At 31.7% G+C, this 18,567-nt stretch overlaps 1 protein-coding gene across 1 annotated transcript; it reads left to right on the forward strand.

Moving 5' to 3' along the window:
• The first annotated feature begins 11,717 nt into the window (after positions 1 to 11,717).
• Positions 11,718 to 13,719, forward strand: LOC145617786 (uncharacterized). The gene has a single exon (XM_081672537.1). The coding sequence runs from the start codon at positions 11,823 to 11,825 to the stop codon at positions 13,470 to 13,472; it is 1,650 nt and encodes a 549-aa protein (XP_081528663.1). The 5' UTR covers positions 11,718 to 11,822; the 3' UTR covers positions 13,473 to 13,719.
• The last annotated feature ends 4,848 nt before the right edge of the window (positions 13,720 to 18,567 follow it).

Raw genomic sequence — 18,567 nt, forward strand, 5'->3', positions numbered from 1 at the left:
CTTTTTTTTTACTGTCATTTGTCAACGTACGTACTTAATAATAACTCATACAAAGTAATTTAATTAATTCCATCATCCTTCAAACGTTGCTATATTACAATACATTTAATATTACAATGAGACAATCTTTTAAAGATAGGACAAAGTACGGAAATAGTTGACACTTAGATCAAAAGTAGAGATAGATGGGGCATGTGCTAACTTGTAGTAATGCATAATAACTGAAACTTTCAGAAGTCAAACACAAAAAAGGTCGATATAAAGAATTGATCAACAACTCAATGGCCAATGAGGAGCTATGATTATCGAGATAAGAGTAGGAAGATAAGGTAAGCTATACAAAACCAATAATTCCAAGTTACTTTATTTTGAAAAGAAATTTAAAACTCAAAAGTCAAAATAAATAATAAAATAATAAAAGTCAAAGTTGACCTCAACCAATCTTATAGTAGACCATATCAACCGCACTGTTAATGGAAGCTAATAAGGATTCCTCACCTTTCGTCCTCTTTACATGTTTGGTGGTTAGTTGTTTTTATTGACCTTTTCTAATAATTTTATTAGTTAAGCAACTTTCTTTATTATATATATTAACATAATGATTAATGTAATTGATAAGATGATAACTTTCTACAGATCAGAGTGGTACTCTACTCTGATTTCTTTTCAAGATGAAATTAGTCTCTTGGGTGAGGAATGATTCATCTACCTAGCTCGTTAGTTAGTCATTACTCGTAAACTCAATATCGAGTTTAATGCCTAATAATAATATAATAAGTAGTAATTTTTTTACTGAATTGTCCTAGTGTTTTAATACATATTACTATCCCTTTAATTCAAAAAAATATGGCACACAGACGCACGTATTGTAAGCTGGACGCATCAGTAATCTAATACGAGTACTGCTATTATTGGTATTAATACGAATATAAAACGATAAAGTTTCGATTTCATCATTAATTTCAATGTATTTTAATATAAAAGGTTTATAAAAATAGTTTTAAGTTTTAAAGTTTTGAAGGGTCAAGTATTAATATAGAACATAAAATATAAGGACAAGTAAGGTCATTATGTTAAGGAAGTGTTCAATGTATAAATGGCCCACATGTATAAGGTCTCTTCTCTTTCAGTTGGTCCATTGGCAGCCCATGTGATGAAATTGGTAGTGCCTCCTTGGCTCTATTGAAATTAAACAAGTATGTTTAGCCACCAAATGACCATATTTTGCTCATGTTTATTTGCTTTGAGTCACTCTCACTGAGTTACTTACTAGCTACTAACCTATTGTACTACTTGCATTATTTTAGTACTTAAGTTGTTTATTTGCTTTGATTTTGTGCTTATTGTTACACCAAACCTTACACACTGTATATATCTACCGTTTTGAAATAGCTAGACATAAAGGCGTAAGAAGAACAATTCTATCGGATCATATTCATGCAAGTGTGTTATTTTTTCCCATTCTTTCAATGTAGGGATAGACGGTAAGAAATGTTTCTTTTTTCTTAAAAATTGAATTTAATATTTCAAAGATGGAAGGTGCAATTCTGACCAATGAATCGGACTTAAATTGATCTTAGCTTGTCCAATAAGGGTCTTAGTTACGAGTGCATGATCAAAAATAAAACCTTAGACTAGGAATTAACTTGTTCCAGCTCTTCCAGGAGATCACTATATTGCTGTCCATATTAATAACAAGATTCACAATTTTAATGTACAGCTATTGTGGAATATGCTGTCATCAATGTGTCATAACTCATAATTAGTGCTCCATAACTTAGCTAATCAACAAAGCTAGCTTTAGTAATTAAGGATACAAGGAAAAAAAAAACATTGTTAATTAATTAATTACACGGAGTAGATCAAGCACACACATATAAAATTAATAATACTCCGTATAATTTTTAAATAAATGACCAACATTGTGGTAATTTTAATTATTACAATAAATATATATAATAAAAATAAATAAAAAGAAAGAAAGAAAAAGAGAGAAATGAGATGGAAAATGGTGGAGGCTGCTGGTTGCCTACTTTCAATTCGTCCCCACAGATCCAGGAATCGAATCTCAAAGATCACATTTTTTTAATATCATTATTCCTCATCTTCACATTTTATTTTTGGGCCCCATTTTACACAATTTATATATTATATATTTCCTTCGCTACAAATTAAAACTCTTGTATTTGTATTATTATTTCAAAATTTAGATGCCGTACAATTCAAGTATATTACCTAAAATTACATAGCATTATTAATCAAATAAATAAAATATAAAGGGTTATAGTATATACTATACTAATAATAGTATTGTATATTACAGCTATCTAGATTGAGTGATGATCATCAATTATATTGATACGTATTTATTTTTACAACTAGCAAAAAAGATTCTATAAATTAAAGCTCATCAATTAGACCATATACTACGTGAAAGAGTGGTGAACAAATTACAAGTATTGCAACTACAAATTTAAAGGAGGTGTGTTTTGCATGTCATTTCTTGTTTTTTGCTTGCTTTAAGTTTCTCACGTTTACATTGTCGGTCTTCTGTTTCTTCTTTCTTTTTTTGTTTTTTCGAGGGGTGTTATATGCATGTTATAGAATTAGGTGTAGTCGTGTCGATCCTACCGTCAAATACTACCCGCTACTCAAATTGCTATTGTCGAACAAAGTTTATATTTCAAAGAAGTTTGATTGCAAAAGCTAAATAAACGATGCTGTCTCTAATTTTCAATTGTATGTTAAGACCATAATCACCAGCTTGACCTAAATTTTTAATTTATCATGGATATATAGGGTGAGACTAAGAAAGAACCTTGGTTCAGAGTGAAATTTGAGTTGACATCGGATGGGGTATGATCCGAATATCCAATTTATTACAAGATCACGTATATTTAATTCGTTGATGTGAAACAACATTTTAGAGTACTACATCGTTACAATTTTGTGAACCATAATGCATTAATAATCATATATTTAATACTTCATAATTAATTACAATCCATGTGGGGCAGCTCATGTACTAAGTGAAAGTTTTACTCTTGTTCATGAAAATTATGTTTTTCCAATAATCTGTTATATTTATAGTTAATTAGGTAGCAAAATCATTGTAAGCTTGTCATTCTTGCACGGGACAACAAACAAATCTATTGGAACACACCCCTAACTTCTTGCTTAACCATCTAACCTCATTTGAATTAAATTAATTGCCTTGTTTTAATTCTTTTTTCTTCTAAACTTTGGGACCAAATTTTGTTAAACATGGTCCCACTACCCCTATACATTAGTCCAATTTTTATGAATGCCCACTAAATAAAGTCACTAACATACTAGTAGTAAAGTTAATTGTGGTAGGTAATAATTTGAGTATATATGGTCTTTAATTAATTATCAAGTCACTGAATTTTGTATCTATTCATGTTGATTAAAAGCTTAATTGACGGTTGGATCAAATGTTAGCATCTAATTAATTAGTGGTTTGTTGTCTATAAGATAAAGTGGATGGGATTCGTTGCAAGTTAGTGAATTCATGTTGGTGAGTTAGCATGTATGTTAACCACAATTTAAGTTAGATTGTTGACAAATGTTAATTCTTGTTTATAGATTGGGTGGGTTCAGATTGGGTGGGTTCGGAAGTTATATGAATAAGAATATGCATGACATGTGCTATGTGTCATCAGGTTAATATCAGACTAGCTAGATATATGTAGACTCAGGTGTATAATAAATAAGACGGAGGAAAATGAATGGATGATCAACCTAATGTGTTGAGCAAATGAGAAATGTAAAGTTAATAAAAATATAACAAAATTGAGATGTAAACAATATAATAACACTTTGTATGAGCATATAATTTATGTTTTACACATACACCAAATGCTAGCTTAAAGCGATATATACGAACATTCATGTGAAAAGTGTAGCGCTTTTCATGCTTTCACTTTTGATGAATATTTAGCATCAATATATATTTTAGTATCATCCCGTGTTGATTGTGATAATATTCATTTGCCTTGAGCTCTTGACCTAGAGAAATTAAAGTGTACAAATCAAGCAATGTGCAAAGGAATATACGGTTTTAAATTTTGTGGTGGCAAATTAAAGAGTGTTGAGTGTATTTTGTACAATCTAATCCAATGCCTAGAGGAATTAATGTGCATCTTCCCTTGGTACGTACAATATATATAAACGTTGGTTCGTGTGATGCTAATTCATGTTTCAATTCAAAATGATATTCGTTCATTATAAAGTGTACTTGTATATATATATGATGCTATAAAAGACAATATAAGTAAAATTGTCGCAATATCACAATCAATCATTTAATCAATAAGCTAATATAAGCAATTTAATATGTTGGTTACTATTTTACCATGGATAAGATGAAATACAATTAAGGGCCTGTTCATATTTACTTAATTTCAGTTCAGTTCAGCTCAGCTCCAATCAGTTCAGTTTAGTTCAGCTCCAATCAGATCAGTTCAGTTCAGTTCAGCTCCAATCAGTTTAGTTCAGTTCAGTTCAGCTCCTAATTTCTCTCTCATAATTATTCATTTCAGTTCAATTCAGATCAGTTCAGTTCAGCTCAGCTCCAATCAGTTCAGTTCAGTTCAGTTCCAATCAGTTCAATTCAGCTTAGTTCAGTAAATGTGAACAGGACCCAAGTACATGTAAAATCAAATGAATACACTATACACCTATACAACTAATACAAGTACTACCTCCGTTTCTTATTATGTGCAACAAAGGGTATTATTTGTGAGATATAAAATATTCCTTTATTGCATATAATAAGAAACGGAGGTAGTATATGATATTTGTTTGTTGACCCACCAAATGATTATTTTAGAATAAGACTAATTTGGACTTATATATTGTCCATATTTACCACACCGAATTTCTCTAAATTTAGCTAAGCTCCACAGAAACTTCGCAATTCCGATAAGTTGATAACAACAAACGAAAAATAAAAGATGGAAAAATAAAAATGTGGTACTTCAATAGTTTTGTGGTCGTAGAGCATCTGAGATCTCATAACTTGAGTTTTCATGTGCTCTTGAATGTGACTCTTTATAATTTTTGAGATTTTTTTTTTAATAAAAACAAAAACAAAAAATCTTTTCATAAATATTGTAAGACAAATAATGTCAGAAACTTATTGTTTTGTTGGTTGCCCTTAAAGCCAATTGCATGTGTTTTAGTTTCCAATCTTGGCTGTCCAAAGCTTCAAAAATTGTGGCTATATTTCACCATATATGTGGAGAATTGAATCATCTAAATTTCGCCCATCACTTTCTCTATGATTCTCCCTATCAAATGATTTATATTCATACCTATCTCGAACCTTTCTCATCATTATGTATGTACAACAACACATATATAACACACCTTTACATAAACAGTTCAGACATGACAAAATAAAACCAACATATGCTGAATTGTATATCCTGAAAAACTTTTATATATGCTAAGGCGCTAAGCAATATTGAATAATTGGCGTGGATAGATAATATAAATTCTTTTTCGTATCCTAGGAATCGAAAGACAAATGTGTGATATATAATAAGAACATAAAAATCATAATCTATCTATATAAGTCATAATTCTTTATGGATGAGAAAAATTCCTTGAGAAGGTAAAACCTCATAAAAATGAAGGTCATTTAAAAAGTTAGATAGCTAGCCCTTTGAAGCATCAAAAGATCGAACAATTTGTCCGATTCACAAGTGATGGAGAGGATTAAAATGGCCCCTTATCCAATTATCAACAACTTTTAATTTCGTTGCTTGCTTTTTGGTTGGCGTACGAGCTCACCCTTTTGGTATTATTCAAGATAAAATAAACGTATGTACCATATAAATTCTTTCATGATAAATTGGAGGAAAAACAAAAACAAAAAAGAGGAAATTTCTTGTATGCTAAGGTTTATTATTTAGTTTTTGTTAGGTACGGAAAATTAGATACGGTATATAGTGTATGTCAATATTAATGGTCCATTTTTTGTATAAGAAAGTAACAATAGGAGAATATCTTTGCTTCCTTTTTCCTTATTGTAGTGATTTCAAAAACAAAATAATTGTCCTAATTGTACATAATAGTTTGTTTAGCTAACAAGTGTCACAACGTCTTGAGTGACAACTAGGACAACACGCGGATACTTGTTCAAGTATAAGTTTGATGATTTTGACTACGAGTTTTGTATGAGCACTCATTAGAAGAAATTCATAAGAAACTAACACATATATAGTAATTGTTGCCGACTGTCATACCACTAGCTTTATTTCTTTCGATATATTCATGTGGTGTTAATAGCTAAGAGCACCATCAACTATGACTTCCTATTTTTGTCAACTACAAGTTGGTTCTTTCAAAACTCTTCAATGTTGACAAAAGTATGAAGTCTATTTGTTGCTTCAATTTCCTTAAGTCACATACGTGTCCAATGTCTTGCCTTGGGGAAATATTGATTTGTCCGTGTGGGAAATAGGAACCCTAGAATAGATCACGACCTTTTAATTAAGGATGTGCAAAATTAGTCCAAGTTGGAATTAAAATGAGATTCAGACTAAAATTAGATTGAGGGAATTATTTAGATCTAATCTCCAATCTTTGAAAAACATTTGATTCCGAGTTTCCAATCTAGTTTGAAATGAGTTTTTTAATTTTCGTTTTAGGCCATCACTTACTTACACCAGAATTATGTACTTTTGACCTTTTGTTTATTACATTTGTTTTTACTTATTGAAATTGAATTCTTTCTCCTAAGCTAATTGAAACATGTTTATAACTAATCTTTTTGTTTTTTCACAAAGCGAATTGATCAAACAGTGCCTAATCCTTCGATGACATACCAAATATTGCATCATTATTCATACAAATTATGACGCAATTAAGTATGCTATCATGAAAGGTATGGTAGTCCTTTAAACAGTTCGGTATTTGCAAAATCATAAGTTGAACAAACATCAGTATAATAAATTCAATTATCCTGAAAAAAAAGCTAAGCCTCAAAAACAATACAAATTTGGTAAGCTTCACCATAGTGTGATCCTTCACATGCCTTATCCACATAAGTAGTGGGCAATTAGGCAAAGGTCCTGCCAATTGCCACCACCAAGTGTCACGGTTCCCTAGGCTTACACTAAAAAACAAATCATATAAATTAGTGTTCTCGTAAATAAAAAAAAAAAATTGATTTTTATTTGCAAACTTCTAATGATTAATTATACTTGGTCCATTTAAATTTAAATAATTGACACATTTTGAACAGGTATATAACAATATTTTACTTAATTATAAATATATCAATAAAATAATTAATGTATGTTCATATTTACTGAACTGAACTAAACTGATTGGAGCTGAACTAATTATAGCTGAAATGAATATTTTATGAGAGAAGGAAATTAAAAACTGAATTGAACTTAAATTAAGCTGAAGTGAACAAACCCTTAGTTAAGGAACACGGTTATAATTAAAAGAAAAATAGATCAATGATATAAAAATTCCATGGAATTTTAGGACATGTCATGAACCCGCATGTTTACGACAAGGTAAGCCACATCCACGCAACCAAACACCCAAGCACATAACATTTGATTTTGACATTAATTATTACTTTGTATTTGTATTGCTTCTGGTTGGTGTTAATCTTAATACTTAATTAGTTAATTAGGTTTAGTGGCCAAGTACTTTGAACAGTGACTTAATTTTTTTTGTTTACTACCTGAGCTTAATTTGTCGTGCATGCATACATACATTCATGCTTTATTCGTATGGACTATATAATTTATCCTTCAAGTTTAATTGTTTAATTAATAATCTAATATAAATGTTATGTTATGGTACAAGATATAAGATTTTTTTATATATACCTCCAAATAATTGGTACAACCGTACTAGGGAGGGGAGAAGTGTTTGAGCAATAATTATAGTAAGGTGATCAAGATGTCCTATTTTATGAAAGTAGAAAAGGAAAACTTTCTTTCTAATATAAGCAATATCGAAACCAATAATGTTGCTCAAAACTTTTCACCATCGGCTACTTTTAATTTGTATTCTCTAAATTCTCAATAGTCGTATTCACTCGGTCTAAGTGATCGTACCGTAACTTATTAGAATTTACGTAAATATTCTTAGTTCAATGTATATGGTACTCCGTATGGTATAGATAAGTTTGAGTTATGGAGTAATTTAAACGAAGTACAAGTTGAGATAAGAAAAAAAAAATAAAAAAATCATATAAACAACATATTCTGTTTTAGATGTTTTAACTTCTTTTTTTCTAGTATGTCACACATCGGTTCATCAGAATTTAGCTGCGATTACATCTGAATTCGATCCAGATCACACACCTATCTTACAATAGGTGAGTCTTATAACAAGAGGTTTCTACATCCGGTTAAGCTCGAGCTCGAAACATCCTTAAGTGACATCAAGTTGCTTAACACCACCTGAGATTTGATGTTTTTAAGTCGAGTATGTTTTACTCCGTATTGGTTAACGAGAATATAAATTGACAGATATCAGATAAGTATATTAAACAAATGTATTAAGCCAGAGTGTAAAAATGTCAGTATGACAAATGTTATTCTGAAATTTAAAATTTAGGCAGGGTGGAAGGGATTATGTGGTAGTATAAGGAAGTGACAAATGGCAAAAGGATAAAAAAGAGTAAAAAAGAAATAAGGTAATGAAGTGGTGCACGTCAACGGCAGCGTAGAAGTACTCACTACTCACTTCCCAACCAATCACATTTTTCAGATACTTTCTCTCTCCTCTTCTTAGCCTCGTATTCTGTGCTACTCCTCTTCATCCAATCATATTCTTCCACCTCATCTATTTTTCTACCCTTAAAATTAAAAAAATAAAATGACCTTTGCTTGAGTATAATTTGCCCCTATGTTGTGGTTTATGTCAACCCATTTTTGTGGACCCCATAATTTAGTTTTATGAGCAGCTGGTTTTTTTTTTTTTTAAATTTTTTTTCCCAGATCAGATTAAACTTGTTAGATCTACTTGCCGTTTATTTTTAATTTTCCAGCCAAAAAGATAAATTAAAGTAGAATTGACAAGTGGCTTACTTGCTTATTTACTGCGTAATGGATGAACTCATCCTAAACTTTAAGGTTCCAATTTCTACTTACTTGAACGGTTGAACCCCTTCCCAATTTTCAATAAAATCCCGTGTCATTCAACTCGGGGCATGTTTATTTCAGCTTAATTTCAGTTCAATTCAGCTACAATCAGTTCTGTTCAGCTCTTAATTTCCTTCTCTCATAAAATATTTATTTAAATTCAGTTCAGTTCAGCTCCAATCAGTTTAGTTCAGCTTAGTTTAGAAGTGGTCAAATACTGATCCGATCTTATTAATTTCAGACTAATAAAAAAGTAAAGATTCGATTTTTGACTTACATGAGTGCAATAATTTCATGACTAATATCTGAACTAGATCCGATCAAACCCGACTTAGTGACTCTAATTGATGCTTATGTTGTACTCGTCTCAATATCGTTTGTTACTATTAAAGAGTTGTATAAAATGAGTAAGTGATGTTGTCTCTTGTAATGGAACGATATTAAAACAAAAATGGGACAATGTTTTAGAGACGGGGGATAATGGTTGACAACTTTAAAAGAGTTAATAGTAAACCGGCCTGTTACTACATGCCATCTTTTTGTGTTTAATTCTTGGGGAATTGGACTACTGTTGTTGAGCGCTGTAGATTTGTATGTGGCGTAATGGGTGACAAATTCAAGTAATCTAAGTACTCATATAGTCATATGTGATAAACTTCAATTATGCATGGTTATCACCATTCTGTTCCTAGTTTTGATTCCTTGACGCATTTGTAATGCATGCATCTTCAGGTTATAGTGTTTGTTATGATCTTGTCTTGCTACCTAGTACTACTACTACGTATAGATTATTGGTTGGCCAATAAAGCTTATGACTTTTTCTTGTAAAAATTATGTTAATGGTCATGGACGAATCTGGTCTATAATTGAATCGGTTACATAGGTCAGATCGTGACTTAAATTTTTTACTCTATTTATGTCAAAGGTAGACCGTGGTTAGGGATCAAAGATCAAAGTTCAGACTACACGAACAAAATAGGCATCCTTTAATTTCTATTTTGAGCTACCTGGTCAAGTTTAAATGCTTTATCGAATTGGCTTATGGTAAGTGATTGGCTAATAGGCTATACATTAAATAAAAATGCTGAGAGGAATTCTATTCGCTCCATTGGGTTAATTATGAAATATTTATTTACTAATTGAAAAGCCTATGGTTTCAAACTTAAGATCAAGATCCATTTTGATAAAAAAAAAAATTCTTTATTGACTTATCTAGAGATAGATTAAAAATGCAAACAAATCTTATGGACAATAGTTTAGCAAAATATTCTAACCAAAAGGACAAAAATAGAGGAGTAGTGACATGTAGTGTATAACATATCATACACCATAATTTCACGTTTCAAAACTACTAATAGAAATCCAAACCTTATAATTGCGATTTATAATTCAATGTTTTAGAAGATATGCGATCTCTTTCGTGCTTGTAGTAAATCTTTTATATTACAACCCTCAAGATCATATTCTTGTTGCTTCTCAACAAGCAATAACATGATCTAATATTATATTCGAAAATATGATTACATGCATTCAATATTTAATAGTACTCGTAGACTTAGTATTAGTATTCAAATTATAATAATCAGATATTGTTAAATTAAAACTTTAGTTTAAATTTTAATTGTACGGTATTGATGAGAAACAGGGGATGAACAGAGCAAAGATTTATAATTATGTCACTCAAAATATTCATAAAATCCCAAAAAAATTGTTTGCAAACAAAAAAAAATATCTTCTAGTAAATCCGAAGTGATTTTGCTAGCCTAGTTGTTTGTTCGAGAACCTATCTAACTTTCCTAGAACCATCCCCTTTCAACCCACGTGTCCAAATATATTCAAGAAATGTTAACTAAAGCTTACCAACCAACCAATTTTGACTTCCTCTAATTCTCCTTATACTTCCGGTAAAAACCCTCATTTACATACTCTAGAAACAAATCTAATAATGTTCATACAATTCTACTAGTTAATTATAGAGTAGTCCGTAATATCTAATGCAATCGTTACATATCTGATGTAGATATCATATGAGATATTAGAGATTAGGAAAAGATACTCCATAAATCCCATAAGATAATATGAGCACTTTATATAAGATATCCTTAATTTATACGGGTTCTTTTTTTTTTTTTATTTTTTTTATTTTTTTGAAAATTAACTAAGTGATTTTTATTGGTGACACTTTGCTTGTCCGAAAAATTTAGTTGAGTATATCTTCGGTGAATTAGGAAATTTATTTCATCTAAAGTTAAGTAAAATATCTAATCGAGCTGAAAATAGGGTTACATCGCTAATGTGGTGTAGTCGTAGTCCAAGTGTACAACAGTTATTTGACAAGTAGGCAGATGCAACTAAATGAAACAAGAATAGAAATACTGAGTCGGTAAATAATAAGGGGTTTACGAGTATGATTTTCCTTCTACGTCAACGAAAGTTCTTAACCAACTTTGGTGAGAAATTTCCTTACGTCATATCTCAATAAACTTTCCTTTTTTTTTTTTATTTCCTTAATTTTCACACCTCTATATATACCACACGCCTTTCTCTCTCTTTTTGGTCCATGTCAATAATCCACAACTTTCAAGAAACAAAAAAAAAACCCTTGAAAAAAACAGAGCAAATTAAATCAATTCAAAATTACATAAAATTAAAAAATCAAGAAAGCTTGAGATCGAAGCTAATATGGAAGTCGAAAACACGAAGTGGGTTCGAGGCAAGATGATTGGAAAAGGGAGCTACGGTTTAGTTAGCGTCGGTATAAGGGAATCCGACGGCAGTCGTTTCGCGGTGAAATCAGCTTCAAAACAATCTCTTCAAAGCTTGGAATGTTTAGAGAACGAGATTAAAATCCTCCGTTCTCTTTCCCCATCTTCACCGTTTATTATCGAGTATTACGGCGATGACGAAACGACGTCGCACAGGAATCTACACTTGGAGTATCTCCCCGGAGGTGACGTGGCGAGGCTCGGCGGTGTTGACGTGGAGTTAATCCGATCGTACACGTGGTGCTTGGTGAAGGCGTTGAAGGAGGTTCATTCAAAAGGTGTTGTTCATTGTGACATCAAGGGTAGTAACGTTCTTGTGGGGTCCACTCATGGTGTCGTGAAACTCGCTGATTTTGGGTCGTCAAAGTTTGTCAATGATCAAGAATCTCAAGATCAAAGGGGTAAGATTGTGCCACGTGGGAGTCCGCTCTGGATGGCACCCGAAGCCGTCCGCGGAGAAGCGCAGGGGTTCGAGTCTGACATATGGTCTGTAGGATGTACTGTGATTGAGATGTTCACCGGAGTGCCAGCGTGGCAAGATAATGGCGCCCGTACTTTGTTTAAAATCGGGTATTCGAATGAATTACCCGAATACCCGAGTAATGTCTCCGAACTCGGAAGGGATTTCTTGGATAAGTGCTTGAATCGCAACCCGGTACAACGCTGGAGCTGTGATGAGCTACTTCAACACCCGTTTTTAGTCCCTGTAACTGTTTCCAAGGTTACAGAGTCTACTCCTAGAAGTATCCTTGATTGGAACAATCTTGATTTCTCTTCTGATGATGAAGAATCAACACCTTCGTCATCAACACCTTCGTCGTCGTCGTCGTTGTCGTTGTCTTCGTGGTGTGATGGATTACTCGAAGGGGTGTCATCGGCGAGGGATAGGGTGGGTAAATTAGTGAGCACGGTGAGGGTAAATTGGGAAAGTGACGGTTGGGAGGAGGTAAGATGTTTAAGGAACAAGAAAGAGGAGGAGGTTGTTTCGGAAGGGACAAGTTCGGAATATTCTGATTTTGGAGGGGCAAATTGGACAATTCCCACGTGGATAAATTTAAGTTCAAGTAGTTCTGATAATGATGAGAGAAGTAGTAGTGTTAGCGGTGCGGACGGCGGCTGTGGACGGTGCGGTCACGGTGATTCATGTGGTGGTGGGGATACAATTGAGAATAATAATCATAATAATATTGATGAAAGAGTAGAAATATTGTTATTTTTAAAATCAGTATTATTTTTATTAGTTGTATTGTACTCTTTTACAAGAAATAATAAAAGTATGAGTAAATATGATTACTTGTTTGTTATTTTAATTTTCTTGTCAAGTTGGAATAATGGAGCAAGTAGTAGTAATATTTTTCGTTATAATTTTAATGTTGTTTACTTTGAATGCTTAAATGAGTTTACTAATCATCCCCTCAAAAAAAAAAAAAAAAAAAGGAAAAAAAAAAAGAGTTTACTAATCAGAAAGTCAATACCAAGTCAAAGTCTATCATATTGGTGTGCTGCATATTGCCTCATTTGGATAATTCCTACCTTCTATTTACAACGTGTTGATTTTCTTTGTTAAAGAGAAAAAAAAGACTTATGTGTTTAAATAGTCAATTTCGTATAATTGGGTATTCAACGAACACTTGTTGTATGGGAATGTGAACGACATGTTAAAGTAGTGTAGTCTTATTTCGATACTCATCTTAAAGGGTTACGTTGTTTGGATATTCTATATACATTGACTAGCTGATGATTACATATTTTACTAACGACCTGAAAAAAAATATGTAAAACAAAGAATTATCAATTTTGAGGTGAATTAAGGATGAGGTAAGTGTCATGATTTAATTAGTTGTATTATGTGTAAATTTGAAATCAAGTGATGATTAGAGAAGCTCAAACCCAATAACTTCTAATGACACGACACATTTGTTGAGTTAGCTTTGAGTTAGTTCATTGCATTAAAAAAGTAAAGTGTAAGTTTTAAGTTGGCAGTAATCAAAATAAAAAAGATAACAGTTATTTGATTAAGATGGCATCAATTAGGTGTGCATGTATAAGATGTGGGTTGCTACTAATATGGACATTAGGTATGCTACAACTCTAAAAGAAGCCATGTAGTTTGATTTCTAATTATTTATCTTTTAATAAAATGGAATTAAGAAAGTGAATGGTACAACGAACCTACCTAAGCCAAGTCAAACAACAATGAACTTGACCAAGTTGGATATTTATCTAGTTGCCCAAATTGCATATAATCAAATACTTGGTACTAGGTTAATTAGGAATATATTTATAAGTGACAAAGAAAGCAACGAGTAGCCACTTATGACCATTAATTAAGATAAGCTCAAGAGAAAGTCGAAAAAAACAATTCTCTAGAAATATGGCCAAGGGTGTATGTACATATAATATCATCTTCGTCCCTATTTAACTTTTGATTTTTCTGATTTTTTACACTAATCATGTATATTATATGTTCATAAGTAATTCTTTTATTTTTTTACTAGTTTACTATGTAACAAGATGAAACGAATTTTAGCTAAGTCATAGTTTTAGGTCAAAAAACCAGATAAGTTAATTATTCTGAAATGGATGGAGTATTCAGGTAGGGATAAAATATACTATACTATAATTTTTTATTTATATTTTAAGGAATAAGTTTTTAATCTTGCTTGAAATAAATTGTATGGTAGACAAATATTAAAATAAATAATATAAAAAAAAAATGGATAATGTAAAAATAAAAAAAGAAAACTTTAGGAGCGAAGTAAAGGCGTTCGGCTATTGGGAGCAACGAGAAGGTCCGAGGCAACGACGCCAAGTGCACAGGGCAAAGAGCACAAGTAGGCATGAAAAAGACGGGTTCAAAAAACAACCACACAATAAGAAATTGCTATGACTTGGATTTTATCTCTTATTTACACTTTGAATTCTATTCAATTCGATTTTATCTCATTTTAATGGCTAAATCACGTGTAGTGTAGTCAAGTGTAGATAATAGTTACGATATACTCGGTTGTCTTACAGGGATATATGGTTCATCAACAGCTAGCCACTTTAATATGGGAGTTTTTTGCTTCTTTGATTTCACATGCTTTTGGTTCCCTTCTAATTCCTTATCTCACATGCTTTGCTTTCTTTTCATCTTTTGTCAAACCCAATTCCATTTTTTTTGTTACCTTTAAAGAATTATGATTTATGAATGATGAGATTTTTTTATATAGGTTTTGTTCTTTCCAACTGAATTTAACTTTATTGAAACCACTAAACAGATTGTTATTGTAATAACCTCGTATGATCATGGCCTCATGGGTGGGGTTGAGTAACACTGTTTAGAGTATAAGAGGTTCGTAAGCTATTATTTGGATTGCGAAACCGATTTAATGTTAAAACTTAGTAAAAGTGGGCCGAAATGAGCCCGAGGCTAATTTATTATATATAGCTAGATTATTGATATTTGGGTCGAGTTGATCGAGCAAAAGTATTGTCTATAAACCATGGGTTAAACTATGATTTCAAAGAGGTCTAATATGATTTACAGAGGAGGATATTATCATTTTAGATCAGATGGTAATAAAGAAAAAAGTTGATCACACATAATGTTTTACGAATGAACTTATTAGAGAATAGGTACACTCGTAGAGACAACGAATTCGGACAATCTTTGCCATGCCTTAAAGTGGGTATGTTTTTCCAATTGGGGTCTCAACAATTCCATCACAACCCTAATTGATGAACAACATAGTTTGAAGAAACAAAGGGTTATTGCTTGATTTGGATGGTTGCTTCTTTGTTGGGGTATAGTCAAGAAACAAAGGAACACTTGGTTGGTCGCATCTTCGGCTGGTTTCCTAAGCATACACATATTCTTATCCTATATCTAAGTCTATACTAATTCTTTGCATACCTCCTTAATTACTTATGCAAATTGCAACTTAGGTTATAAATATATTCCATTCATATCAAAAACTTTAGCAAATGGCGTCTTTATATTAATGTGCATTATTTCATTAAGAAGATATTTGTTTTAGGCGGATATAAAGGTTCTTGTAAAAGTAAATTACATCATGGTGGTTGATCTGTTGGATTATAACTTATAATGCTTGTGAAAAGATAAAAGTTAGATTAGAAAAGTGGTTAGTCCTAGTACTCTAGCAGTAGTTTGAATACTTTAATTTATGTAATGAGGATTAATAATATAATTAACTTTTACTTTGTCATGTTGTCTAAAATAATAGATCCCTATATGCATGAGAATATGCCATATTTGATCTATTTGGATTTGAAAGTATCTTGATCAACTTGATTGACTATTATTGTTCACATAAATGATAAACAGCTTGAATCTATATCCTAGTATGCAATCTTGTCTAATACATGGGTAGCATCTTGGGATGATAACAAATACAGTACATGTGATTCATTTTGAAAATAATTACATTTCCCTTTGTGACCTTCTTTGTACCTAATAATTTCAATAAATAAAATACCAGTATATGTTACAACTAACAATTTAACCGAGTTCATATATTGTGTATACATGTGAGTACTTTTTCAAGGTGGATAAATCAATGTCATTATTTCCTTTTCACTGCGTTTTTTATGAATGTATTGAGAAATTATATTAAGACTCTTTTAATTTTCATGTAGGTTATAGTCATTGTATTCAAAATTGATTACAGAGTATATGTTTAAGACTATTGTATTTGACCTACTAGACTACTTGACAATTTGACAACCACTCGAAAGGTTATTTCTTGAATATCTCTATAAGTTTAGGATCGAGAAAAGTTTAACACTACTATAGACCTATAATGATGAATTTACTATGTACGTACGTACGTCTAATATGAGCACAAGCACCTTAATATACTTGACAATTAACTCTCGACATTTCGATAAATAGGAGATTTACCATATATACAAGTAAGTTAATGAAGCGCAACGCCCGCAAATAAAATAGCAAATGTAGGCCATCTAGTGACATTAGCATTTTGAGCCTTGTAATACTGTAATAGCTTGCAACTATTCTCGTTAGGTGTAGCTCCTCGAGAGGAGTACATCATTCTAGTTCTAAGCTCAAATATGTTGGGCACTTGGGCTGCATGGCATTTGACGGATTTGGACACTTGGTGTTTGTGTTGAAACATTTTGGGCTGATTTCCTTGTTAATTTTCTAGGCTTATGTAGCAAAACATGGATAGTACAAGCCACATATGGTTATGGGCATGTTTACGATTGCGTTCGCCTTGTTATGGGCAGCAAGCCTGCAATGATTTTGAGCTGGTAGCTTGACCGAAGGAAGGCAAAATTTGTTAGCTAGACCCATTGACATACTCACATACAACAATAAAATGAACATTGTTGCAACATATTGAACATTGTGGAAAATATATCTTCATGTTCTTATTAATCCATATTATGATTTACGAACTACTATAACAAAGCTTTGGGGAACTCAACTTGTTGTGAAATTGAGGTTAAATTACGATTTCGAGCCTCACCGACTACATTTGCTTGGGAGTAGGGGGATTTCCTTACCTCCCCAATCAACTCTCAAACACTGACTTGTGGAGTTAGGCTGACTTAACCTGTAAGAGGTGCCACTTCAATAGGGTCTTCCATCTTATCTTTAAAGAAAATAGTAAATAAAAATACTATGAACTACTATGTAGTATACTAGTATTGTTCATTAGAATACCGTGTGATCGTATATATCTAGATAATATTTGTAATAATACATTCGCTCTATATTAAGGGCCTGTTCATATTTACTGAATTGAGCTGAACTGAACTGAACTGATTGGAGCTGAACTGAACTGAACTGAATTGAGCTGAAATGAATATTTTATGTGAGAGAGAAATTAAGAGCTGAACTGAACTGAACTGAACTGAACTGATTGGAACTGAACTGAACTGAACTGAAATTAAGTAAATATGAACAGGCCCTAAATGTCCCATTTTTTTTAATTATTTACTTATTTATATTTTTTGCATTATTCACACACATGTCTCTATACATGTCTATAGATAATTAAATACAAAGTATATTATTGGTTAAAGTTTCGCGAATATACCGACATTTAATTTGCAATAGAGTAAGTACACTGTGTTTTTTCAATATAGAATACTTTGATTTATGTTAGCAACTTGGATTTTTTATTTGGTAGCTTCGAAATTGAACCATAAACTTTCTTAAGCTAATCCGTAACTTAGTAACTTATTTTGTGCAATCTAGATACTTTGGAAAATTTGTTAAAAAAAAAATATGTATGTGAGATTTAACCTTGCTTATTTATTGGCCAAAAGTGGAAGGCCTTTCCATTTCTATGGAGTATGAACTTTATTTCATTTCCAACAAATATTGCAAATACACTATTTAAAATTTTGTTAGGCATAAAGATCAAATACTTCCTTGTCTAACAAAAAACTGCAATTGCATAAAAACTACAAAGTAATACTTCGTATAAAGCAAAATACACTTTACAAATATAAAAACCGAGAAACACTGTTTTCAACGATGAAGATTGTAAATAGAGAAGTAAAAAAGGTATTCCAACAACGAAGATTGTAAATAAAGAATTAAAACCATTATATGAAAAGAAAAGGAAAACAAATGGAAAGTTTTTTTCACGAAGAAGATTCTTAATGCATTTGATAACAGAATCATA

Source organism: Chenopodium album, chromosome 26 (genome assembly GCF_948465745.1).
Source record: "Chenopodium album chromosome 26, dcCheAlbu1.1, whole genome shotgun sequence".
In the NCBI taxonomy this organism is placed as follows: domain Eukaryota; kingdom Viridiplantae; phylum Streptophyta; class Magnoliopsida; order Caryophyllales; family Amaranthaceae; genus Chenopodium; species Chenopodium album.